The sequence below is a fragment of the Amphiprion ocellaris genome, chromosome 6, assembly GCF_022539595.1.
Source record: "Amphiprion ocellaris isolate individual 3 ecotype Okinawa chromosome 6, ASM2253959v1, whole genome shotgun sequence".
Lineage (NCBI taxonomy): Eukaryota > Metazoa > Chordata > Actinopteri > Pomacentridae > Amphiprion > Amphiprion ocellaris.
The window spans coordinates 25,116,621-25,143,780 of NC_072771.1; the positions used below are offsets into that span (position 1 = coordinate 25,116,621).

Consider the following 27,160-nt stretch of genomic DNA (forward strand, 5'->3'; position numbering starts at 1 on the left):
AAATGTACTGATTATCTCATTAGATTGGCATCTGTAAAGAGGTGGGATATGTTAGCTCGCAAGTGAAAAGGAAGTTTTTGAAGTTATGTTGTAGGCAGGAAAAATGCACTGCTAAAGGATCTGAGCAACTCTGACAAGAGCCAAATTATGATGGTTTGATGACTGGGTCAGAGCACCTCCAAAACGACAGGTATTCAGGTTGTGTCGTGGCCAAAAGCTGTCCAAGGATCAAAAGTTGTTCCTGAAGCAGCAACAAGATCTTAGGAGCCCAAGTCTCGCTGATGCTGGGCCTGTGTGGTCTGATCCCACAGAAGAACTACTGAAGGACAAATCTCTGAAAACCTGAATGCTGGTAATGACAGAAAGGTGTCCAAACACACACAGTGCATTACAGTTTGCTGCATTTCTGGGGCTGCATGGTTCCCATACTGAAGCCTGTCCACCACTGAAGGTGAATACAATCCACATGCAAGCATCAGAACTAACTTCAACGCTGCTAACGTCTTGGTGTGTGACAACACTCCACGACACCTTCGGAGGTCTCATGGAGTCCTTGCCTCTATGGGTCACAAGCTTTGCAGTGTGAGGCAGGTGGCTGGTTAGTGTATGTACACATACAGTATATTTGTACATTTATTTCATGTTTTAAATTTTTTTCAGAATTATCTGATTTTAACACTCTTCATAATTTATATTGAAGGCTACAAGCTGTAATGTGCAAAAGAAAAGTTGCTCAATAAACTGTAAGTGCTGCTGGAGTTGAAACCACATTACGCTATTTTCCTTCATGCAACTCGGAAACACAAGACATTCTACTGGAAATTGCTCAACTTTTCTTTTCATTTCTTTTTTCCTTTCTCCGGATCAGTGTTTTCAGGACCCCTCTGGAGACTTTGTTGTAGAAAAACACCAGCTATCTCCTCTGACTGGATTTCTGTCCTCTGTGCTGTTCAGTTCTGGACGACCCTCTTTAGCTTATCATCCCTTTGTAGAGCACACAGAGCATGCATACTTATCACCAATGGTGCAAAACACAAACAAACCATAGCCCCTGTGTGCATAAGGGCCCCTTTTAATTCCAGCTGTCAGAGGAAGCAGACATTAGACAGAACCGCATGCAGGAGTAACGCTGCCCAGGCCTGAGGTGTCGTCACTAGATTTTGGTACTCAGCTGTGGGGCCTGGTCTCACTTCAGACAGAGCAGAGATAGAACATGCAGATTCAAAAAGACACCTGTGCAGGGACTACATGAGGTGCACAAAAGGCCTCCATTATCCTCCATCTGCGCTGATAGAACAAAGAGCAGGATTACAACATCAAACTCGCTGCAGCTTAAGTAGCGTGCACACACAATCAGGGCAGACCATGCCTGTTATGATTATGCTTATCTGCAGGGCGCTGAAATCCTCTGAAGGTCATTTTGTTTATTTCCGAGGGAGTGTCTGAAACATGTCGTACGTAAGTGTTTGTCATCAGGATGGAGATGCTGCAGATAGCTTTGGCTATTCATGATTAGTTTTTGAAATTCCTACATGCAGTAATTAGTCTCATCCTTGCACGCAGTGTGTGTTTCTGAATACTGCACATGACGCACTGATTTCCCACTGACGGTTCAGTATATTTGAGGATATGTTCTGTTTATTGTCAGTGTGCCTGGAGCGTCTCGCCGTGTTAGCCCTTTTAATTCCTGCTGTTGTATCTCTGACAGAAGACCAGAGCTCAGAGCTCTTTACCATCTCTGTGTATTTGTCTTGCTCTGGGCTATTTTGATCAATTCAAATGTTCAACACATTGTGCTGCCACAATAAGGACATCCTCCACTTCCTCTGTTTTGTCTTTAATGGATTAAAGGAAATCTGCGGTATTTTCTGCCAGGGTAAAGGTCAGGCGCTGTGTAGATCTTTGGAGGTGTTCTGAGGTCACTGCAGATCAGCCCATCATGTGTGTTTTGTCTCTCTTCTGTTTTGCTGCATGTAAGTTTAGTCGGTGTGAAGCCTTCAGTGCTATGCAAGCAGTCAGGAGAATCAGGTCCAGATTGCGGAACAGTCTGTCACATACATGTTTCATTTATGTCTTCCTCACAAAAGGCTCCTTATGCTGTGCAAACTGTAGGAACGATTGGGGGGGGGGCCGTGATTAAAATCTCTCATTTGTGATAGTGTTTGTGTAACCTCTCTGAGCCGAGGCGCGACATACCTGCATTATTGCTGGCGTTAAAGTCTTACCTCCTGCAGGCCAGCCATCCATCAGCGTAGCGCCGGTTAGCGTGGTGCTTGCTTAACGCAGGTTTGACCCCCACCAGGTGTGTCCGACCTGTGTCGCTGTCTCGCATCTCGGCCGGGGTGTCGTGTTCCCCGATGCCTCGCCGCAAATCTACCTGAGTACAGGCTCGCTGCTCCACAGCTATCACCCCGAACCCAAAAGGCTCAATCAGCTTTGATCCCACCCTGCGGCCCCTGGAAGTAAGTGGGGTCTAATCCCCAGAAAGCCTTAGAAAGACACAGAGGAATGCCTGGCACACAGCTCACCATTCACCCAGGGATTAGACCGAGAGCAGCTCAGTTTCACACAGTCATTTACTCCACTCACTCTGCAGGAGTGTATCTACTGTATACGTGCGGGTTTGTCCTGTGTGCGTGCATATGTGCATGTACGCAAATTCTGGACGCACGCATGCAGAAAGAGGCTTGGATAAAATAATCTCAACCTCAATCAGACTTTGCTGACATTGCTAGAAAGTCAAGTCAGATTAGGTTGAACGCTCATTAGCAGCATTTGTCACTATAATAAGCTCTTTGATTCTTTGGGCCTGTCTGAGGTTTCAAAGCAGCAAGAGCTCCAATGAGGCCAAATTGTCTGTGCCAAGGCTGAAAAGTAAAAAAAAAAAATACGCTCACCCCATCATGACATGAAGTCACAGAAAGGCTGTAAATATAAATGCATACTTTATCAGCCAACTATGACTCTAACAATGACATGACAGAAATTTAGCCATGCTTGAGTTGTGTTTGAAGCTGATCTCCATTTCTGCAGTGATTAAATAAATGTCTTTTCATTTGTCATTTTTGGACTCTGAGACAGTTTTATAAACATCTATAATCCAGAAATCAACAGCAGCAGATCAACCATCTGGTTTGATCACACCACCACTTCTCTGAACAGATTTTTTTTTTTTTTTTTTGATGCTCCGCAGGAGAAAGCTAAAAGCTAAAATCTCGATCCTGCTTTCTTTCATTATAGTTTAATTTTCTGCTGCAGCAGGATGATATGTGTCTTTGAGAAATACAGAGTGCCCTGTTTGTCAGCACACTGAGAGGCGGGATGCGGCGGCATCAGGTGGATGACTGTGTTATTCAAAGTATTGCTGCAGTCTTGCAGTCGGTCTGTGTGTGTTTTAACAGGTGCACAGATGCACAGAAGTGAACAGTGATGTAAAGAGTAATGCTCAGATTTGGCATTAAGTCGATGGTGAAGACAGTGAGGCAGCAGACTCATCAATCTTTTGCTGAACAGGAGTGTGGAGTGATGATGTTGATCCTGGCACTCTGCCTGCACTAAGAGCCTATACACATGTGACTGTATGGAGCAGAGCATCAGTAGGTAGATTTCATATGATTTAATGGAGAGGATGTGCATCTGATGTCAGTTTAGTTTATGTGTTTTTCCTCTTTCTTACCTGGGAGTATCCCTAGTAGACCCTTAATATTTAAATTTTGAATTAATCATAATTTATCATTGACATAAAAAAGTGCCACATGCACATTTAATGAGGTTACATTACAAAACAAAAGACACTAAAGAGGACAGAAATGAATCATATCTTTGTGTGTATTGACAGTAGAAAAATAAGAGAAATGATGATCTACAGGAGTTTAATATTTGAAGATAATACAGAATCCCTTAAAGTCTTATCACCTGGTGCCTGAATTCTCTTTTCTTTCCATATAAATAAAGACATTCCCATCGTTCACCATAAACTGATGCAGAAAAGGTACATAAAGGTTCACCAGAAAGCAGGAAATTAGGTGTTTAATGCTCAAAATTTGCCTGACCCAGCGTTTAACGTGTCCCTCCCAATGTTCAAACAAAACCCACGCCCATGTGTCCATGCTGTGGTTTTCTGAGATTTTACTGTCATTCTTCACTAAGGGGAGTTTTCATTTGAGGAGACAATATGAGCCAATCTAAATCAGGGGCTTTGAGACTGAGACCCTGCTGTTGACTCAGGTCTGTGTGCAGCAGTAGACTGTATGTGACTCAGCCAGGTCCACACACTGTAAATCATTTTAAGTTCTTTCAGCTTAGAAAGTGAAGGTCCCCTGCTGCCTTGAAAAACATGGGATAGCTGCAGTTAGCTCAAAGTCATCGTATAATTTGTGAAAGTGTAAAAGTAGCTGAGTTAATTTAATTGAACCTGAGAAAATAAGTTCAATAAGCTTAAGATATTAAGTTGAATCAACAAGTCAAGTAGACACAAACTTTTTGGCTTTTGAAGCCATTTTTAAGTCAATACAAAGACAATATGTGGAGCTGTTTCTGGTTAAAGTGGGATGAATTACAAGTCTGCAAGTGTAAGGACTAAGTTCACTGCTAGCGTTTGTCATGGTTAGGATTATTTATTTATGAAAAGAAACAATGATAGCTTAACATGTTTTTAGGACATATTGCAAGTTTCCACCGCTTCTTTTTTCTCAAACAACAAGAGTCTGTCTGGAGTTTTCACTGTCTAACAATGCATCCTGCTAAATCTACTTATAAGCAGCCTTTTTTTCCTTATAAACTTAATTTAATGAGTTGAGTGAACTCTCAGCTGTTCATTCAAAAACATGTGATTCTAATTTCTAAAGTGGTGTTGAAATAATCATTTTATATTCAAGTTCAATTAAATGGAATCTATCGAAACTCATTTACATTAAATGAACCACTGAAGATGAGCTGATCTGACTAAACTCCTTCATGAGATTTTGCAACAGACAACACACCTGGCTCTGCTTTTATCAGCCACACTTCTATGTCTTCTGTCTGCTCATGCATAACTGTATCTGCTGTTGGAGAACCTTTCATGGTTCTGAATAAGCAAAGTGCAGACCGATTACAGAGATCGTGTAGTGATACTCTGCAAGAACCTTATATGTTAAAGAAAACCTTAAAGCAAAGGTCTTTGTGGCTGTTTGCCACATTTGAAGGCCGGGTAAAGCAATGCTGAGACATAATAATCATTCAAATGTTTATGGCAGCACCCACTTTGTTTAATTTATGTTCTAAACCAAACCCACTCCATCTATCCTTGAGGATTTTCCTCTGTAACGTGCCTTTTTTCAGAGATTTTAATGTTTACTTCCATGTGGTGTAGGGAGAAAATGACCCATATACTCCTATATGAGCATCTTTGTGTGTATAAATGAAATGCAAACAAAAAAAGTTGCTCTATAGCATAACCTGTGATCACAAACACCACAGTTCTCCTTTAAAATGCAGCAGTAGTAGTAGTTAGCGATAGCATTAATGGCAGACACTTAATTCAGTTTCTGAAATCATTTAAAAATCCCATCATAAGCCATTATTTCACAGAATTTCTTCCGTTAAAAATAACACTAAAGGAGTTCTTCCTGAAACTGCAACACTCTGAGGAGTTTTTACACAACAGTTTATGTTTCTACAGATGGTTTATATCGGCAGTCAAGCATATTTACGATGAGAAGATGATGAGAAGATGTTCTCATAGATTCCTCTGCCTCTGCGCCATTTAAAGTAAGTGGTGAAACGGTGGTTTTTAGCTATTTCAGTATGTTACATCTAACATTTTTCACCCTGACGAACCTCTGAGCTGGGTCAAATACTTCTACGGTAATACGATCCAGGCTTATGAAGGCAAAATGGAGATTAGGGTGTTATATGAGAGGTCCCGAAGGAAACCGACAAATCAAATGATTTGTTATGGTGGAGGAAGTTGACAATGCTCTCTGAAAGAAGCTGAATCATGAGGAAAATTGAAACAATAGTGAAGAAAGTTTTGGCCCATTTCTGACCACACATGTCTGCTGCTCTCAGTTCATTTATAGCCCCGCATAGTGAGGCAGGTTTATGGTTTGCTATTGAAGCACAATATCGTCCTAGAGGGAGTTGGAAGGCCTACAGTCTGGCAGTTGTGTCTTGGCTCTGGACGGACGAGTGCAGTCGCTATCACACAGTCATTGTGCTCAGCTCGAACATTTGTATTTGGTTGTCATGGATCCTGCTGCGCGGTCGTCAGAGGGGACTCAATTGTTTTTATTGTTTACGCGGGTGGTTAAGGAAAAATATAGGTTACTGAAACCTTTTTCTCAACAAGTCTTGCTCTCGTGTGTACTCACACAGAAATCATACCACAGGAGGGATATTACACTTGGCTGGTGCAGCAACAGGTCTCTGAGCCGTAATAAGTGAGCGTTCTGACCAACCTTGGACAAATAAACTGCGGGCCGGACTTGACGTGTCGTTCAAACACTGAGGGCAAAGCATTTACTCACCCGACACTGAGTGTGTACAGCAGAAGACATGGGGCAGGATGTTTGGCTGAAGCTTTGTGGATTGGCCTGCGCTTTGCTTGGCTGCAGCTGTGGGCAGAGAGCTGGAGCGCATGTCAACTTCTGTATGGTAATAAACGGGGTCAGAGTAAAGGGTCTGCTGGCCAGAAATTCAGCAGCATGTTTTTGCAGAGAGCAGCAGTGTGTAAACTCCACTTCTCCACTGCAGTTGGTCAATTCAACAGCTTTGTTCTGTTTAGTCTTTGCAGCCTATTGTTTGGATCTTTGTGATCCTCTACAAGTTTCTTTGTGTAACATCTCATATCCCATTTTATTCCTATTTGGGTCCTATTCAGTGCTGGACACTGATGCAGCCAGTTAGTGACTTTTTCAGTAATAAGTCAGGGATTGCACTTTGATATTCAGCAAATATATTATACTAACTAATCCCTGTAATGCTGCAGTACCTAAATATTTTAGTTATGTCGACTTGTTTCCTGTCTTAACAGGAGCTGGATGAATGATGGGTTTAGTGGAGCAATTTGGAGAAGCCAACATAAGGACCAGCATGTAAGAGAAGTGAACAGCTGTGGACGGTCAACAACAAACATATTACAGCCATCTGAGGCCCAACTAATAGATATCAATATCAGTTTGTTTTCTGAATATTTTCACCACTTTAACTTGTCAGACAGTCTTTTTTTTATCCCCAGACTTCATTGACAAAAACAGTAATTTTATCTTTACAGAGCAGAGGAGTTTCTGGTTTGTTATTGCGTGACTTTGGTGTTTTAACATGTTAGTTTGGATCTGAACTGACCCATTAAAATGTAAAATTCACACAACGACACAAACTACAGTAATTGATCAAGGCAACATTACCTCACAGAATTGCTCACAATCTGTGAGGTAATACTTCTGTTTCTGTCAATGGAGTCTGGTGGCTTTGAAAAGTGATATAACTCCTTCAGGTCTGGGTTGTCTGACAGCAAGGTAAAATGGTGAAAATATTCAAAATCCAGCATACACTTAAAGCTTATAATGATTTCTATCAGCTGGGCCTTATGTGGCTAAAATCTATTTTGCTGCTGACCCATCTATAGCCGTTCCCTGCTTAGCTTGAATAATGATCCTCCTGTTTGCATCTCCACCGAACAACCATCCATCCAGCTCCTGCTAAGAAAGCACAGAAGTCGACTGTAACTAAAATGTTTAAGTAATGCAATATAAAGGGTTCAAACCAAATACGATATTGCAGTCTGATGACAAGGTGAAGTGGTAAATAATAACTAAATATATCTAAATTATCTGTATTTATATGGCACCTTTTGACCTTAGCTTGGTTCTTCAGATTCTTTTGCAATGTGTTCCACATTCACATGCTAATACAGGGTGCTTCTCTGTCATCTGGGGCAACTTGGATTTCGATGTCTTGCCCAGTGGAGCTTCCGTGTGTGGAGGGGCCAGAGATCGATTAGCTGTTGAGGCACAACCACCATGTAAATATCTAGTGTACACTTATAAATGATACAGATTATTTACTAGCCTGAAAACATGTCCCTGCACCCTGTCCACAAGAGTTTTTTTTGCTTATCCTCTGTGCTGGTTCCCCTGACTGCCTCAAACTCCAACTACTATCTACTGTGTTTACTGGACTGGCTATAGACCTCACATAACCCCACCTCAAAGGAAGCAAACTATCCCTTTAGCAGCTGAGATGTCAGGACGCAGCCGCATTGCCAGAAAAAAAGAAGAAAAGAAAAGACACAAAAGCACGCAAAAGGGAGTGGTACAATTGTTTTTCCCAGACTCTCCTTTGTAAACATCAACCAACTTTACAGGCTGGCTTAGTTCAACTGTATTCACCTCCAACTGAATTAGTTCAGTCTGCGTGCACACAAGTGTTGGCCTGTTAACCTGTCGACACCCTTTTAGTCAGACTGCTCATGTTACCGCTGGACGTCATTGTAGAGAAACCTACAAAATAAGATCCAAATTTTCATACAGTCGAGTTATCCTTTAAAGCACATTGATGGCATTTGTCTGTTTCAGTCACAGAAGGTTATAAAGTGCAAACTGTTCTCCAGCTTAGTGCAGCATTCATGATATTTAAAGCTGTGTAGTCAGCAGCAATAACTTTAAGTTAATATGTCATGTGTGGGGAGGTCTAATCCTGGTCTTGGGTGTTTTTAGAGCTATTGTTTGTTGGCCTCTTGTGGCAGCGTGTCGGCTTAGAGGAGTTTAATTACTGCTGTGTGACAGCAGTGTTTTATGTGGAGAGGTCACAGACAAGACGGTCCCCTCCCCGCCACACTAAAGCAGCAGCAGCAGCAGCAGCAGCAGAGTGTGTGGTTTCATCCTGGTCTGCAGCTATGCAGGCCTGTTTTCCACCGTTTCCCCGGTGACCACAGAGGAGACGGAGGCTGAGACTGGACGGGGGAGAAAGGTTGCGCATCACTGAATAAGATGCCAGCCGGTTCATTGAAAGGGAGAGTGTCGCCAAGGCAAAGTTTACAAAGCAGCTTTTATTTGGGTCAACCAGGATCACGAGGGAGGAGCCGGGTTTCGTTGGGTTTTCTGTGTTATTGTGTCTCTCTTAATAAAAATGAAGGGTGTGAGCTGGATTGTCAGCCTCTGCCGCATGCTTTTATTAGACATCTGCTGCTTTCAAGTTGAGGAAATGCTTCAAGACTGCTGGGTGGATTTGTAGCGCTGCCTGTCCCGACCGCACACTATCTGAAATCAGCACGCTGCAGTTTGACAGATGTACCCACCACTAATTTTAGCCACTTTACACAGACCGCAGCATTGTTTGCTTTCATGGCACACAGAAAATTGTTTCCATTTTGACATGTGCTGATGGGTTTTTTTATTTCTAACAGTCAGACTGCAAAAAGTTGCAGTTACTCATTTTTAAATTCACTTAAATTTTGGAGTTTTTTAAAAATTTTCTCAAATGGCTCAGACTTTGAACACAAACCGCTTCTCCTGCTTTTGTGGACTTTCAGGCATTATCTTGTGCTGAGACTGCTATCGATAAAAGGACAGAACACACCACACAACTGCTCCCCAAAGCAAGAGCTTAACAAACAACGGAGGCAGGTCTGCTCTGCTCAGTAATTAGAGGCAAAGGCGGTGAGTGAAATAAAGCTCAATTTTCCTGTAATTAACATCCACGAGTGCCTCGCAGGTATTCTCCACAGTCTGGTCTGAGCCTCTGTGGGGCAGATAGCTGTCGGTCCCTCAGGATGAAGCCTTCTGGAAAATACAATAAGCAAGAAGCCTGACGAGAGGGAGGGATGGGAGGTTACGCTGCATCCTGTGCGGAGAGCTTTACTTCACAGCTGTCGGGAACCAGTGCGACCAGTCCCCTCTCCCAGAATGCTAATGGGAGCACATGTCTGTAGGCCAGACAAACCCCTCTGTCAGCAGTCAGACCATTGAGCCTGGCATTGGTCTGTAATTACACACCACCGCCTGCCGGGGAGGGGGGCAATAGGGGCGTCCAGACCGAGATGCAGACGCTGTCACTGGCATCAGCATCACTACAGGCTGGAAAAACAGAGAGAGTGAGGCAGATAGGGGGGGAGTGAGCGAGTGAGAGGGAAGGTGAGGTGAAGGCAGCCCAGTGTGGGACAGAGAGGTGGGAGGCGAGGCGGGAGACCCTCCTCCTTCCTGTGAAAGATTAGAGGCTGTGTGTGTGAGCACATCTGGATGGGCTGGAAGAGCTGAAAGGACTGATGTGAGAATTGGCAGAAGCAAAGTAGAACTGAAGAGCATTAGTGAAGAAAAACTGCTGGTGACAGTCAACTGGCCTCTGCAGCGTTTGTCTGTGTTTGTGCAGGATGCCTGACAATTATAGAAATATCTGCACACACATGCTTCAAAAAAGTAACACAATTAACAGCTAGTGACCCAAAATACAGCAGTGGCTTGTCTAGTTAAAAAACATGCTTCATTCCATATTTTACTGTAAAGAAGAGGTTTTAACCTTTTAAAATGTGAAAATTTACATAAAAACACTTTCTAAAATAAAGTTTGTGTAACTTGTTATACATATTACAGCATAACAGTTAGTGTATTTAACTCCTTGATGTCTGAATTTATCTACAGTTCAATTTAAAAAAAAAAAAAAACAACTTTTGTGTGTTTTTGGTTTCCAGCTGATGCTAAAATAAGTGGAGATAGTTAATTTGTCTATTACACATAGAACAGATATATAATAATAATAAGAGATATATAATCATTAGGTCCCGCTCCGACCGGTCCTACGAGAAACCAGTGCTTGCAAAAGGTTCCAAGGTACGTATTGAATATGCACAAGCCAGCATTGGTGGAATGGATACACTATCTCGGCTGAAGTCTGAATGAGAATAGTATGTTACGAATTTGTGACAATAGGCATCAAAGGGTTAACATTAGATATATGGATTTTTAGCAAAAATTGCGGTTAAAGCTGTCTTGAATATTAAAGCATATGTCCGTTATTAAAACAAAAGTACATCAATATGACCAGTAACAATTTGTATTTTTTACATCTAATAAATGCAGAAATTGCCATGTTACTTGTTATAAATATTGCAGCATGTTTTCATTAACAGCATAACAATATGTACATTTAACTGGGAAAAAATGTATTCTTTTAGAGAATAAAATGCAAAACTTACAGTATTTCTATACATATTGCGGCATTTTTCCAATAAAAACTGTGCAGGAGTCGCAAAATGTATTTTTTCAAGAGAAAAAAGATCTATAAAACACACTTTTCTCCTGATTAACCTATTTACAGTGATTCAGTGCTACATAATCAAACTGCATCAAAGTGTTTTAGAGTTTACAGATTTTTACCGTCATGGTTTGACAATTTTTCGCCGTAAAATGTGCAAACATTTTTTACAGTGTGCTCTTATGACAGAAGCAAGTCAGTACATTTTATTGCACAGCTTTATAAAATAGCGATATGATAAGGCTTTATTAGTCCCACAGTGGGGGAATTTGCAAATAAAATAATATCAGATAAGGTTGTCATTGTCCTTCATACATATCAAGCTGTTTACACCATAAACTATGTAACCTTGCACATTCTCAGACGATTAGGTTGCACATTCCTGCACTATTAATACCTTTTATTACTTTTATAAAACCTAAGATTTATTACATTTGGAATTATTCTTTTTCTTGTAACACTTGCTTCTCATTTGTCTTGTAAAACTCTGCCTTTTCCTATGTTCTTGTTCCTCTTTAAAAGTTTTCTGCTCTCAGTGCGCTCTGTTCTGCACAAAAACACCACATCAAACTCGTTCCATGTGAAAACCTACTTGGCAATAAATCTGATTCAGATTTTATTTGAACAAGTGATACTGTTTAAACAAGCTGAAAAAACTAACTGTAAAGGGCAAAAGCATGATACATATAGTATATAATATAATATTCATGCTCAATCAGGAGTTAGAATTCCTTGTAAGTACATTTAGTCTGTAAAAACCTACAGGAAGGAAACATACAAGTTTAAAAACTGCTTAAAACAGTACAAGTACATACATCATCTCTTTAGGTGATGTAAGCAAACTAAATGTAATTAGTTATTTTGACTGTCTGCAGTAGGTTCAGCTCTGTGGAGGGTGGGATTCGTGTATTTGTTTGCTGCCCCACACTGCTGTGGCTGAAGTGTCTGTGCTGATTGATGAGGTGAGATGTGTGTGCTGGAGGTGAGAACCTCTCTGACCCTGCACACTCTCACCTCAGGGTCCTGGAGACTGTAGCGTGGTTTCATTTGCAGCAGGTCTTTGCAACACCTCACCGAGACTTGTAAAAAAAACAGCAGATGTAGACTGGCTGCCTCAGTGCACTTGTTTTCAACTCAAACGGTGTGAAAGTGAGGATTCGGCCTCGGTAAGCTCACCTTCTCCTCTGGGATCAATTATCTGACCAGTTGTTATTGCAGCGCCGTACTTCCTTCTCACCTGTAATTACAGTAGAACCTGTCCGATGTGTGGGCTGCTCCGCTCTGCAGAGGTGGACAGGCGGAGTGGAAATTCCAAAGTATGGAAATGATGAAGTGTGTCCCGCCCTTTAAGCCAATCACCTAATAAAAGAAACCTGCGACCCTGGGAAAGCACAGTAAACGCCAGAGTTCAGATGCAGGTTTGCACTGGTCAGACGGAGAGCTGTCGGCTGTCTGGGAGGTAGAAGCTGCTGGTGGGTCTGATTTAATCCACTTTAATACCAGCTGAAAGTGATTTGAGCCAGCTATTAAAGAAATGCAGAAAAGAGGGGTGCTCAGTTCATCTTATTTCTGTCAATACCCATTAAAATTCCTCAGTATTGATCCCATACCAGTGCTGTCATTTCCCTGATTTAAATTCTGTAAACCTATAAACTCAATGGAATCCTGTTGAAGTACGGTGGTTTCTGTGATACTATGGCAGCCCACCGTGACTAAATGAATGTAACTAAAGGGAAAATACTGAATTCAATAAAGACACAGACAAAGAAACTGTATCTAGTTTGGATCTATCACATTATGCCTGATGCCTCATCTGTTTGATCTGGTTGAGTGTTGGCGTCCATCCTGCAGGAGAGGACTCATTTTAAGATCGGTTTTGTGTCTGTAATGCACTTTACTCAATGGAAAAACTGCTGGTAAAAGTTGAAAAATAAAAATGATTTGTGTTGACCTCTTCTACGGCTGAACTGACAGCATGACTCTTGCTTGGGTTCTGGTTCCTGCCACATAGCAACTGAAGCAAATAAACGACCTGATTTTCACACAATAAAGTCCTATTTGTTGTCTTAATAAGCTGAATACACGAAAGCTCCTGCATGAACCAGTTAGATGTATTGTGCATCACCTGCACCAGACTACTAAGGAGGAACAGTGACAGTATCTACTTTAAATTCATTTAGGTATGGTAGAGCCAGGTAATAGAAAACTTAACGCAAATGCATTTGTTGTGTTAATTTATTTTTCCTTGTGCAGAAGTATTTTTTAGAGAATAAAATTCTTATTGGAGGAGAAAAAAGAGAGATAAGAGCAGAATGGCACAACAACAGGATCACATAACCTCAATTTGTCTCTTGGATTCATAAATAGACAAAAGAAACTGCTCGGTCAGCAAACATATGTTCTGAGTAGCCGCCTAGTTAAGCTTGGCTTCCTTCTAGGAGTACAGTATGTGGACTGTGTGTGTGTTTATGCGAAGGCAGCAGCAGCAGCAGTAGTTTTCAGTCCGTCCACTACAGAGACAGAGACAAACGCTTCGCCTGGCTGCTTGTCAGCACCTGGTCACTAATGATGCTGCAGCGCTGAGCTCAGCTAATTGACCAGACAGAGATGGATCAGGACCTTCTGCTCTGCTGTGTCTGCTTGCTGCTGTTCGCGTGTGTGTTTGTGTGGTGATGTTTTCGTTCTCAGCCGCTGCCAGACAACGTACTGTATCTCCCCTCAAACTTTCAGATAACGCAGCTTCTGTAAACAGTGCCGACAAGCCTTTCTAGCCTATTCGAGCGTGTCTTCATATATTCATTCAGCCTCAGCTGCAGACAGAACAACAAAGGTTCAGCTTGTACATTCATAAAGCTTGTTAAGTCTGTCTGCCTGTCTGCAGAATCTTTCTGCAGAAGCGGAGAACAAATAAACCTCAGTAGGTGATGAGCTTTGAGGATCTGGCCGTCAGAGTGTGAGCTGTGTGTTTAAGGGCTCCGGCTGGCAGGACTAACTGGGCTCTTAGCATTGGGTTTATTTTCACAGGGAGAGTATCACTGAACGAATGACCTTGGCACATTAATAATACAGCCTGTGTGTGTGTTTGTCACACGGGCAGTTTCCCACTCACACAGACAAAAACTCGACATGTGCACACACACCTTAGATCGGATTGAACGGTGCAGCTGGAGTTCTGGTCGCAGTGTGTTTGGCTCTAACTCTGGTGATACCCGCAGAGCTTCAAGTGGGTTTTTTAAGGCCAAGCATAATAACTTTGCAATAAAGCTGCCATAGCAGAAACTATATTGATACAACAGTAAAAGTAGGTTGTTAATGCTTTTGGTGGAATCCAGTTCTGAAAAAGTTGCATCGTCTGGAGAGCAGTAAGTTCAGATTGAGGGCTTCCCCCTTTGGCTCTGTTCACACTTGGCATAAGAAAACAGTCTGTTACCAACTCTCCTCCTGTCTGCATCACACTTTCTGAACTATTTTGCAGATTTTATCCAATATGCAAAAAGTAAATGTGTATTCTATCAGCAAAGTCAAACGTGACTGCTCTGTGCACATTCATCTCTACATGTGAACTGCAGTTTGTCTCTGCTGGATCTGGACTGGACATGAGATGCAAATAACGGTTTACTCACTTTCAGCGTTGTTCCTTTATTGCATCTTGTGGCGGAAACCAGAGAAAACACAGCAGAGAAAGCTGAGGCTGAGGCTCACACAGCTACATGTGTGGTTTGGCAGACCTATTGCCCAGATTTCAGCAAACAGTTTCATTGGTCTGTCTAACCTTAACCCCGCCGACGTGCTTGGAAACGCTCAGTGTGTGTAGTGTCTCCCTTCGACTTTTGGAGGGCCTCAGAGCTCCATAATAAACTTCAAACTAGATCAAATCAGCCTCAAAATCCAATTTGCTTTTCAGAGGCGTCTCATCAGAACCCTCACATCTTTTCCTGCTGCTACAGAATAACTTTACCACCATGCACTGGAACACAAACAGTCCCTGAAGTCATCCTTCATATCTGCCTAAATATAGGCTCATTATGAAATAGGGAAAGATAAACTTCGTACTGTGACCTCTGCTTCTATCTTTCTTTTTTCCTTTGGGATTATTGCATGAGCAGGAGCAAAGATGATCTAGACAGTGTTTGTAAACAGAATATTAAACTGTGTGTGAGTGTGAGAGCAAAAAGCGAGACGAGAGGCGGCTGATGTCAGCACAACCTCTGGCCCGCTGAACTCTCGATGGGAGTATTTCTCTAATGAAGAGCTCTGACTCAGTCACTGATTAGAGCCCAGCTCAACATTGGGGTAAAAAGGTCAAATGCATTCACACATTTCTCTGACCCCCCTACTGGGGCAATTAGCCTACTGAGATCAAAGAGCGCATACAATGAACCGTGTCCATCAGGGGGCATTCATTAACCGTGATGATGTTATTGTTGGCCAACAGAGCGGCGGATCACACTTGAGGCGTCCCAGTCTGCATGGACACACCTCACTGCAGGTGATAGAGTCACAGGGGATGCAGAAGAAAAGATTTTAAACTTGTTCTTGCGAGACAGAAAGAAGGAAAGTGTGTAAGAGGTGCGTGTGGGAGGCAATGGTTCTTGTGCCAAAGCCAGCTTCATGCTTCAAACAACAGCTCGAGTGTGAGTGAGGGGATCTTGGCGCTTGAATGTTCTTTGCTCTGGAGGGAGAAGAGGTGCTGGGAGGGGAGCAGCGAGGTTTCCTATCCAGAGCCCCCCTTTCTAATTGAATGCAGCCATCTACACGAGCCGAGCTCCTCAGAAACGGTCTGCATGTCCGTGTGCACACATCCTCACCTCTCTCTGTGTCCCCCATGTGGACTGAAGAGCAGATTCAGGTGTGTGATCCCCTCATCTCCATCCAAAGTTTATATTGAAACGTGGAGGAGTTTTCTACAATTTAGAGCTCCTGCCATAACATTTCAGTCTCAGGTCTTACATGGTTTAAATCCATCTACACTTGTAATCCTCTGAGAGATACCCAGAACCCAAAACAGTGAAATCATGAGCACAGAGGTTGAGGAGGGGGAATTATTGGAGCGGTCTCAGTTTACCCTAAACCATGTGTTCTATGTACTTTTCATCTTCCTCCGTTGCCCTCTCTCTCTGCTCTCTTTGGGTAATCACTCAACCCATTATGCATTTGCGTCTTAAGTTCCAAAACGTTTATTTTTCTTCGTGACAATAAGCTCTCCATTTTCCTTTTCTGGGTCTGCAGTGGATAGGCACAGATTATGACATCCGATGTTACAGTAAGTGAAGCTGTTTCAGAAGAATACTGTTCTCCTGCCTCGGCTCAGCGCTGCAGGTGCTATTTCGTGGCTTCTTTTAATGTAGCACTTGGCATTGACTGCGGCCGCTGGCCACTGAATGGAAAGACGTGCTTCCCGGTGGCTAATGAGGTGCTGAACCCAGCCTCTTGTTTGTGTCAGGAGCACCTGGACCAACCAGAGCCAGACCAGGCCAGACAATGGAGTCAGTCTAGCATTTCCACAAAGGTCTGCCCATTCAAAACATCCACAACTCTGGGACACAAACTCCCACACTTCATAAAATGAAGGCAAGACAAAATGCGAGCCGAGACTGCCCATTCTCTTTGCACAAGGAAACTATTGTTTGTCTTTACACGCCCTCTCTCCCCGGCCTTGTGATTTTATACTCCATAAAGAAACAAGGCAAAAGGAAAGGATTGGAGTTAAGTTGGCAAAGATGTAGCATGCAAATTGTTTGTTTCTTGGAACTGTAACACAGACAAAAGCTGCAACTGTCGCTGGTCATTTCTGATTCTGTCGTATCTGCACACTGGAAACGTTCTTCCTGCTCCCTCTGGATAATAGTAAGAAGCTCACCTGCAGGACAGACATAGCACAGGGGAGATTTCTGGTTTCTTTCACAGGGAAATATGATTGATGAACGTGAACATTGATAGAACTCAATCAGTTCTGTCACTTCAATATGAGTCAGCCTGTTAATGAGTGTAAAGAGCAACAAGCATTTTTCTTGTCTGCTTTTCTTTAAACCAGATGATCCTTGGTGTTTTTGTTTAAAGGAGAATTTCCTGAGTCAATTCATCCTTTAGCTCTAACATCCTCAGTTTATTGCGAAACACATTTGAACCCATTTCCATTCAACTTTGTGAGCAGAGAAGCATTGCAACATCAAACAACTGAATACATCCTTGTGGGAATTTAGAATTGTGACCGACCATTCTCTCTCCATAATGCAAGTGGAAGGAAGTAGAAATTTCTCAATGCAAATATTACATTTTCAAGATCATGAAGTCAAAGAACTGACTTTTACCCTGCTTTATTTTCTGTTACAGATGCAGGGAACCAGCTTGTAGCTCAAGAAGCAGTGAGGAAACCATCCACACTACGCCGGCCGCCTGCTCGTACAGGAGAGTCCATCTCCAGTAAGAATTGTTAACATGTCATTACTTCCAGAAGACAACGCAATGGGTGTGTGACATATTTAAATGTCTGATTGCTGACATAAAGAAAGACATTTTTTTGTTTTTTAGATTGTCTCAACTGCAGTCGAATCACAGCTTTGAGTGACAGGCTGAACTCACTAGAGGCAAAGGTGAAGACTCACTTAGTCCCAGTATTTAAAAACCTAATAAATATGGCAGGTTTATAATTAACAAGAATATTGTTTAACTGCCTGCATTTGTTTTATGTCTTTTTATACCAGGTCCAGGTACTCACAGCACCGGCCTCCACATCACATCGCCACCTTCAGAGCAAAGGAGGAACTGTTCCAGAGGCCTCCTTACTGATGGGGGCCGTTCCTGCTCAGGGGGCTCCTGGTGAGCAGGGACCTGCAGGTCGGTAGATCACGCTGTCATATATAAATACATTTTAAGTTTAAAGAAAAAAACATGTTTCCATTAAGCGGAGTTCAGGGTTTTGTGTTTGGATGATCGCGTCAGAAATCACCTCTTGCTGCTTTTTCTGCTCACTACCTGCTCACCTCTGCTCATATCCTATTTCTTTCACTGCACTAACACACACACACACACACATACACATACACACACACACACTCATTTCCTTTAACAAAATCGAGAGCCCAGTTGTCTGTGCTGCTCACTTTCAGCGCTCTGTGGCTGTGTGGAAGTCCTCTCCTTTCCTGGAGTCGAGCCCAGCGCTGGCTGTAGCTGAAAACACAGTTTACTGACCCTGCTACACTGTCAGAAGAAGAAGGGGAAAAAGTGCATCAGTTATATTAAAACACCCCATTTGAGCCGCAGTGTGAAGGAATTTTATGTGTTTATATGATCTGAAATTATTAGTCTGATGGCGTAAGTTTTCATTTATATAAAATGACACAATCCCAGTGAAAAAGGAGTGTTGTGCAGTTTACTGCTGTGTCCAGAATCACGCCCAAATGCACTCATTCTCTGCAAACACATGGATATTTTTGCATCTATAAAACACACTAGATAGAGGGATTGTTTTTGTTCCATTATGAATTTTTTAAGGGCGCTATGTAGTATATACAGTTCACACTTTAAACACCAAAACGGCAGAGGGTAGATACAGAGCTAAACATTGTGCACTATATACAGAATGACTTTTATGCTACTACTTGGTGGCACCATCGGCTGAAATGTTCATGTCTACCTGTGCAGTTCCACTTCAGATTCATTCATTCTACCCAGAGGATAAACCTTTTCTATTTTGGTCACTCTGTGAACTTTCCTCTAGTTCCACCCTCAGGCCAAAGTGCATCTTTGCATCCAAGCTAAAGCATGTCCTAAGAAAATGAGCAAATAATTATGAAATTTGCAGAGCATATTCATGATTCAATCTTAATTTTACTCTCTCGACTGTCTTTTCTCCAGCACCATTGCATATTAAAACTCAAAGAATAGTGTTAAGTCTGTTGTGTGTTCTGGTCTGCAGTGTAGACTCTTCCTACAAGAGGCTTCTCTACTCTAGTGGGGCTTTAGTCTAATAAGTGCTTAACCGATTCTGATTCAAGTGACTACTTATGAGGTAATTTAGCAGACATTACACAGTTCCCTGCAGTTGGTGGAGTTCCACTTTAACTGCGAGAGCACGTCTTAATGTCACTGTAGCCAGAGTCCTACCAGGGAACCTACAACCAAAGCCTAAGTAACAGCAGCTTAGGGTGGAAATCTTTCAACCAGACAACAGTTTCAGAAATCCATTCACACGCTCAAAATTAATTGCTCCTATAAAAGCTAAAATAAAACAACTATTTAGTACTTTGGCCCTCATTGTTGCTCTATTACTGGGGCAGAACTGCACCTTGTGCCTCAGTGGATTTTACACAACCTCTTCTCCAGGTGGCATGAGCTCAGAATAGTTTTTTTTCTCGGTGCAAAACCTCTCAATTAAGCCACCTTTCTGTTTTCATTTCAGGCCCCCAAGGTGAAAAGGGGAGAGATGGGCTTCCTGGCAGAGATGGTAAATTGTAACCATAGTTGCCTCTCAGTTGATGTGAAACCGGTGAAGATGTAAACCAGTTAAGGCTCTATGATTACTCGTGTCTGTTTCCTCCCAGGGAAGCCGGGCTCTCGAGGGCTGCCAGGTCCCAGTGGGCCCCGGGGGGAGGCTGGGGTGAGGGGCCCATCTGGAAGCCCTGGATCGAAAGGATCCACAGGACCAGCAGGTAAGAGAGGACCGAAGTTGGAAATATGCTTGACTCACTGTTAGCAGACAGCTGTGAAATAGGAGGAACAAATGAACTTTATCTTAGCAGACTTTGACACAGTTTGTGAATAAGCATGCTGTAAAGTTGTATGTATTCTGGAGCAGTTGTTTACTTCTTTGTCCGCTTAACATATTGTCTATAGAATAGGGCATTTGAATTCCACACTGTTGAGCAAAGACTTGTGCAGACAGCAGAGCAGAAATCAAAAAGATCTCCTGCAAAAAGGCTGACCTGTGATGTTCTGCTCCACAGTGTTTGTCTTTCTCTTTACCCTCTCGGTCGGCCCACAGACCCTCCGGTGGTAAATGGTGAAGCATTCCAGCGGCCGATGAGGCTTGCTGGTAACTTACTGGAATTTGGGCATTTTGTTGGTTGGCCGTTAAAATCATACGTTTCTAAAAGTGCTGTTTTAGTGGGCAGCAGAAGTATTTGTTTGCAGACTGCATATAGACTCCCCAACATGTGCTGCTTGTTCATGGTCACCAGCCAGACCAGACACTGAATCATGAAGCTGTTCAGAGCTCGGTGGTTATGTACAAAATAATAAATGACCTGTTGGGAAAATCCTCAGGCAGCTGTGACTTGAATGATGAATAAAGTAAATGGTGGGATAAGTGTGTCACAACATCTGCTCCAGCTACAGGCTGTTACTCCTCCAGATCATGAAGGGAGCGCCTCTCCTCTCAGGCTAACACATGACCCCTGCTCTGTGCCTGCTGCTGGGCAAAGATGAGATTTAGAGCGAAACTTACACTACAAACCCACTTTCTGAGAAGCGCCATGTGACTTCAATCTGAAATGAACATGAGCTATACATACACAAATCCCAGGCCCTTATGATTTCCATATGCCTGTGGTGTTATTGTTTTTTCTATCTCCATTACTTCATAAGTACCCAAAAGCAGTGCTGTGTTTTTCTTATTGTGCAGATTCTTTTTTTTTCCATTTAAAGTGAAAGATAAACACAGGACTGGAATGTGTCCAGCGTCATGCAAAATGTAGACAAATAGGTTTTGGAGCCAGGGTTATGGGAAAGATGGGAGAAAAGTGAGTGATGTATGTTATGATGTGTCCTGATAAGCTATATTGCAAACGTTGAGTCATATTTTGTCACAGCATCCCCTCAGCTGCTCCAGGGAACCATTATTCTACAGGAAAAACCTAAACTGTTTTCCCTCATATGTCACATAGACTGGCCATTTGAACCACTGCGCTGCAGATTGTAGCTTACAGTCCACATGGAACAGCCAAAACACCCCCGGTTACGCTGCAGTGTTTACCAAGAGAAAATGGCCCACGGAGGTATCAAATCGGAGCTGCGTAAACTTTTCCTTTGCAAAGACATAATTAGTGGACTGTCATCATCCGTTTCATCAGTACGTATAGAGAAAGGTGGTGAGTTTGTGTCTGTCAGAGGTCCAGAGGTGGCGTTCAGCTGGCAGCATTACCTCGGGAGAATCCAAACAATGAGGTCAGATGTTGCGCTGGAGCTTTTTTCCACCTTCCAAATAATGACTGGGGGAGGAGGAGGGACACTCTCACTAATCGGCCCATATGGAGCAGCTACAGGCTGTTTCTGACACACACACACATGTAGAAAAGCTAGCGGTGTGTATGCAAGGAGCGTTTAATTCACTATGAGCCTGTGCCAGTAACACTTTGCAGAGTTTAATGGTGTTTATTTGAGTTTTCCCGTGTCCCTGAGTTAGTTCCCAGCACCGGACCATTAAAGAGCCTCCTCCTGTTAATTACAGAGAAACAAAGTCAGCCAGTTCATACAGGTCTCCTTCTCTGTCCAAATACTCCACATGTGCACACACACACACAGACATATAAAAGCACTCGCTCCTGCCAGACACTATTATGTTGTGTCACTCAACACTTTATCTAATCTTTTTCCTCTCTGGTCTCTGTCAGAGTTTATCCTCCTTTCATCACATCAGCCACAGTCATTTATCAGTCTGCCGTGAGCTGTGTCTCTCCAGGAGAAACTTTTAAGATCATATTTTGCTGTGACATACCTCTACAGTACAGTGTGTCTGTCACCACAGTGATTTTTCTGTCATCCCTCTTCTCAGGCCCCCGTGGTCCACCAGGACTCCCAGGAGAGAGGGGTCTACCGGGCCCGCCTGGCCCACCGGGGCCTCCAGCGCCAGCCAGTGCCCACATCCCAGAACCAGATCACAGTAAGACCCTGGACAGCTAACAGACTTCATACAGTCAGCGTGACACAAATTCCACGATAAATGGGTAAAAGTGCTCTGTACGGGGTGAGCTGATAGCTGAGTGGTTAGGACACGTACCACATGGACGTCCACAGTGACTCACCGTTAGAACTGCAGAGCCGGGCCCTTACTACATGTCATTCCCCTGCTCTCTTTCATCACATTTCCTGTCTCTCTTCCCGTCTATCCAATAAAAAACGCAAAAACACCAGTAAAATTTAAAATAAATAACAATAAATGTGTTTAAAAAGAGTCATTGACAAATTAGCATTGCTTTGCTTTCACGCTGTCGGACTCTCACTGGACTGTTTAACCCTCTGAGCCCCAAACACTTTTTGGGTGTTTGTTGATCCTGTCACATTTTTACCCATCTCACTGTGGGCTCATTTTCACTGCAATATAAAGTCCTGCACGTTAATGGAAACAGCACAACCATGGCTCGAAGGAGAGAGAACCTGAAATATGTCAAAGCAAAAGCTGAATTTCCTTCATTATTTATTTTACAAAAACACCTAGAAAGTGCCCACAGGTGTTATCAACACTGCATAAAATTGAAAGTTCTATTTACTATTTTTGCTTCTATCATTTTGCTACTACATTTTTAATTTGTTTCCATACTTGTCTCCTATCTGCTCTCTGCAAACACAGCCTGCAGTTCAGTGGGAGATTATTGACAGGAGTTGAGTCACTAATACCTCCATAGTTGTGCTGAGGAGTGCATAATTTTCTTTTTTTACACAATCTGGTTCAAGCAACTGCTTTGTTTTTCACAACTTTTTAAATCAAACATGCAGAATAAAATGATTTTGATGAAATATCACAATTTTAAGCTTATATTTTGTTGCTATTTCAAATGGAACCACACATCACGGCTGATACATTCACTGACGTCACAAAGTTGAAAATCCAACGTTTCTTTCGGTTGTTCCAGTTTCTGGCTTTGATACATGGTGTCATTTTGGCCATTAAAAAATATTTTTTTTAAAATTTATATATATATATATATATATATATATATATATATATATATATATATATATATATATATGTGTGTGTGTGTGTGTGTGTCAGCAGATTTTGGGGTACAGATGGCTAAAAGATGAAGTCAGAAATCTGTGCCGTTGATCCATTTTTAAACCCATAATCATAAGACCCAACCAACTGATGTCACCTGAGGCAACTTTTCAGACTTCATGCAGCTCCCATGTGTAAAACAAAAGACTTTATAAAGTCAGTTCACTTCCCCTTTCCTTCCTGCATATTTTATTTTTATGTGATTTTTTCCCTTCTTCTGCGGATTTATAAAAATTGGACGTCTGCTACGGTTTTCCTTATGAATTCTCGCACCTTATTTTTATGGACCTGGAACTCTCCCAAAGGTCAAAAACCCAAATGGAGAGTACATCCATGTCAGACAACCACTTCACTACTTCCTCCCCACATGAAGTGGCGTCTTTCCGAGCCAAACCAGACAATGTGAGCCCAAAATCAGACTGTGCGTGTACACAAATACATTCAGAGCCTTTGTTCTCTGACAGGGTCACGTAGGTTTTACAGACTTCCACTTCAAACTAGTGTTCATGTCTTTAAAAGCTTTACAAAGAAACAAAGAGAATAAGAAACAGTCCGTATGACGTTAAGCCTGTAGCTGCTACTTGCTCCTTGCTGTCGAGCAGCCAAGTAGAACAGAATCAAAGAGTGTTAAATGGAGGCAGAGACAGTGAGATTGACACAGACAGGCTTGACTGCTGGGATGAGAACCTGTCCACCACTGATGTCACTCAACAGCTTCCAGATGTAGGCCGCTCAGACAGATGTGGGGGGGGTGAGAGACACAGATGGGAGCCCACCGCGGCTCTTTCAAGGTCAACTCTTGGGCAGGTTTTATACGTAGATTCGGCGGTAAAACAAAGTATGCAGCAAACAGATTTGCAAGCTCCGGGTTCCTGTGTGGAGAAAGCTGCGGGGACGTTGAGGTTGGCATGATGACTTCTGAGACTGTGGGCCGTTTTCTTTCACATCAAAGTAACAGTAGGGAACATGAGCAGTGGGGGCGGTTCTGTGCTGAGCTTCCCTTGGAAAACACTGTCTTATTTGGCTTTTACATCTGCATCAGGATGTTGGAATTCCCTTCTGCGGAACACGAGAGGGTTCCTAAAGCAGCAGCAAGAACATTATAGCAAAGAGGAGGCCTGTTCAAAAGTACAGTGTTTGTCAACGTTCCTGCATGTTTTCATGTCACGTTAAGTCACAGATCCCAGTATGTTCAGAGCAGGAAATGAAAGTAGCGTCTGGAGTCAGACACAGGGAGGGCGGCCCTGGTTTGGATGTCACCTCAGGTCCCAATCTGTTAGTGGTGTGCAACGATCTGACAGCTGGAGGATGTTTCTGGCTGTCAACCCTCCTCATCCTCCTCATTTTTGTATCTCCTAAAGTTTAGCGCTATGATTGGATCTGTGTTTCCTGTCAGTTTAAAGTGACCCAATGACCGCACACTTCCTCTATCACTCACACATACACCACCCTCTTCCTCTTGTCCTTTTTCTGTGGATGCATGTAGTTGTTTCTGTCCAGTCAGATCCGTTTCATTGTAGATTTTATACCAAATTATGTAACTTTTAATGAATATCAAACTCTGATCCGCTGCTGACGCTGATACACTTTTGTGTAGTTTATTAGTCTGCTGAACTCATTAAATGAACTGTTTGTTGGAAAACACTGCCCTCTACAGGTAGCACTGATTTGTCCGACTTCACTTGGCTGAGTTGAACTTCTGAGGCGGCATCAACACAGCAGGGTTGCTTAATATTCACCAGAGTAGTTACTAGGCGCATCTGGCACAGTCACATGAAAACAAAAGACAAACATTGCACGCTAAAATGCCTCTTGACTGCTGGGATGAGAACCTGTCCACCACTGCAGCTAACAGAGGAGTTCATGTTTCTGTGAGAACAATGCATTTTCCCACATTCACATCTCAGGGAGCACTTTCTCTCAGGATACATACCAAATGTGGTTCATTCATCAAACTCGGAACATTCAAACGACAAGCAGGGACCTGATCCAAGACATCAGCATCAATAAATGTAACCAAAATACCATTTGATTAGTGGAACTTGCTGTATGGAAGCAGCATCATATAAACTATTTCATAACCACAGCACAAGTCTTCAATTAGACAGTTAATAACATTAAAATATTCATTTTGTGGGGCTGCACTTTGGATTTGTGACAGTCTTGGCAATTATTCAAACCGATAACTAAAACATACCTACTGAAATCAACTATGTTCATGCATAACACATAAATACACACTTCAGTCATTAGAAGCTTGTCTGGAGAGTGAAACCACAAAATCAGGTCTGACCAAAAACAAGGTCTGACAGACTGGTAGTTAGTAGCTTGTTTTGACTTTGTAAATAGCCAGGAGACTAGCTTCTGCATCCCATTAAGCATGCACATTTTGTTTCAACTCCAGATCGTGGAAAAGACCCCTTCTTCACCAACACTTTCCATGACTCCCGAGGATTGCCTGTTCCAGGACCTCAGGGTCCTCCTGGGCCTATCGGTGAGTGTTTACTGGCCTCTTCATGCTGCACACAGGATGTTTGTATGGTGGTTGGGTCACATCTATCCATACACTCAAACATTCTAATATTGAAAATTACTTTACATGAATACAATACAGTAACGGTAGACTGTAAATAGCACCTACAAATATTATACAGTTTATTCAGCTTTCTCAGTGTTTGCTGTCTAACATAAGTCTCTTTTGAGCTGTAGATTCGCTTTTTATCATTTTATAAGAAAAAACTGAAAGCTTATTCTTAACTAGGTGAAACACAAACATCCCTTAAAGCTACACTTAGAAGTCATAAACACCTGCAGGTTCCCTGGACATGTGAAGTTGAGCTCATTGCTCTTCACCAGGCTAAACTGATGTGCTGTTATAAATGTTCATGCAGGTCCTCCAGGTCCTAAAGGCCCACTTGGACCACCCGGCCCCGCAGGACAGAACGTAAGCTCACTCACAGCTTAGTGGTGCACTGCAGGAGTTCAGCACTGTCTGTGAAAATGTGTCTTTGTCATTTTGAATTTACTTTCTGACCCACTACAGGGGAAACCTGGAGCTCCTGGAACACAGGGACCTGTGGGGCCAAAGGGAGAACGTGGGGAGAGAGTGAGTACATTTGGTCTAGTTTAGATTAATTTATTTATTTAGTTGACAGCAATGGAGTTAGAGAGAAGGCACATTTCATCTAAAGAAAATATAACAGATTAAATATTTTAAAACATTGAAATATCACAACATAATAAAATGCAATTAGGGAATATGACAAAGAAGAAAACACTTGGCATTACTTGTACTCAGACTAATAAACATGCACATGTTTATTAGTCTTATTAGTATTTTCAGCAGGATTCTTGACAAGATAGCAACACATGACCCTGTTCTAAGGTGCACAGATTTGACTACTAAGAATTTGGGAATGACACTTCCTTTGCAGCTTGATGTATTATTCCAGTTTTGTGATCTTTTTTCAAAAAAATATTTACACAGGGCTTCTTATTTTAGATTTCTAGTTCTTGTTTGCATTGTGATTTGTAATATTGTTAGCTTGCCCCCACATTGTCCATCATATGTAATATTTAAGAGAATTATTGCACTCAGGAACATCTTACCTGCATCATAATCTGGACAGTGCGTGAGCATTCAGTTGCTTCTCCTCATTTACCAACTTTCTGAGATGTACTTTTGGTTTTTCAGGGTCCTTTAGGTTACCCAGGAGAGAGAGGCTTCAGAGGCGAGCCGGTAAGCCACCTCTACCTCTGCTGCGTTGAGGTTTATTTCCTGAGAAAAAGAATGTATGCGAGGGGAACGTCAACATATGTCACAGCTGGTTATGTTACTGTAAACTACATTCACCAGCAGCACTACAAAGCACTCTGACCAGTGACAACACAATCACAGAGAAGGAGATCTGTCTGTTGATGCAAACTGCAGCACAG

At 42.4% G+C, this 27,160-nt stretch overlaps 1 protein-coding gene across 3 annotated transcripts in view; it reads left to right on the forward strand.

Moving 5' to 3' along the window:
- emid1 (EMI domain containing 1) overlaps positions 1-27,160 on the forward strand; it is a 64,633-nt gene that overhangs the window by 30,997 nt on the left and 6,476 nt on the right. For all 3 annotated transcript variants that reach the window (XM_023281177.3, XM_023281179.3, XM_035953281.2), the window contains exons 4-13: positions 17,566-17,655; positions 17,764-17,825; positions 17,937-18,069; positions 19,634-19,678; positions 19,776-19,883; positions 22,004-22,111; positions 25,629-25,718; positions 26,116-26,168; positions 26,268-26,330; positions 26,919-26,963. In XM_023281177.3, coding sequence (XP_023136945.1) covers positions 17,566-17,655; positions 17,764-17,825; positions 17,937-18,069; positions 19,634-19,678; positions 19,776-19,883; positions 22,004-22,111; positions 25,629-25,718; positions 26,116-26,168; positions 26,268-26,330; positions 26,919-26,963 — 797 coding nt within the window. The remainder of the gene's footprint in view (positions 1-17,565; positions 17,656-17,763; positions 17,826-17,936; positions 18,070-19,633; positions 19,679-19,775; positions 19,884-22,003; positions 22,112-25,628; positions 25,719-26,115; positions 26,169-26,267; positions 26,331-26,918; positions 26,964-27,160) is intronic.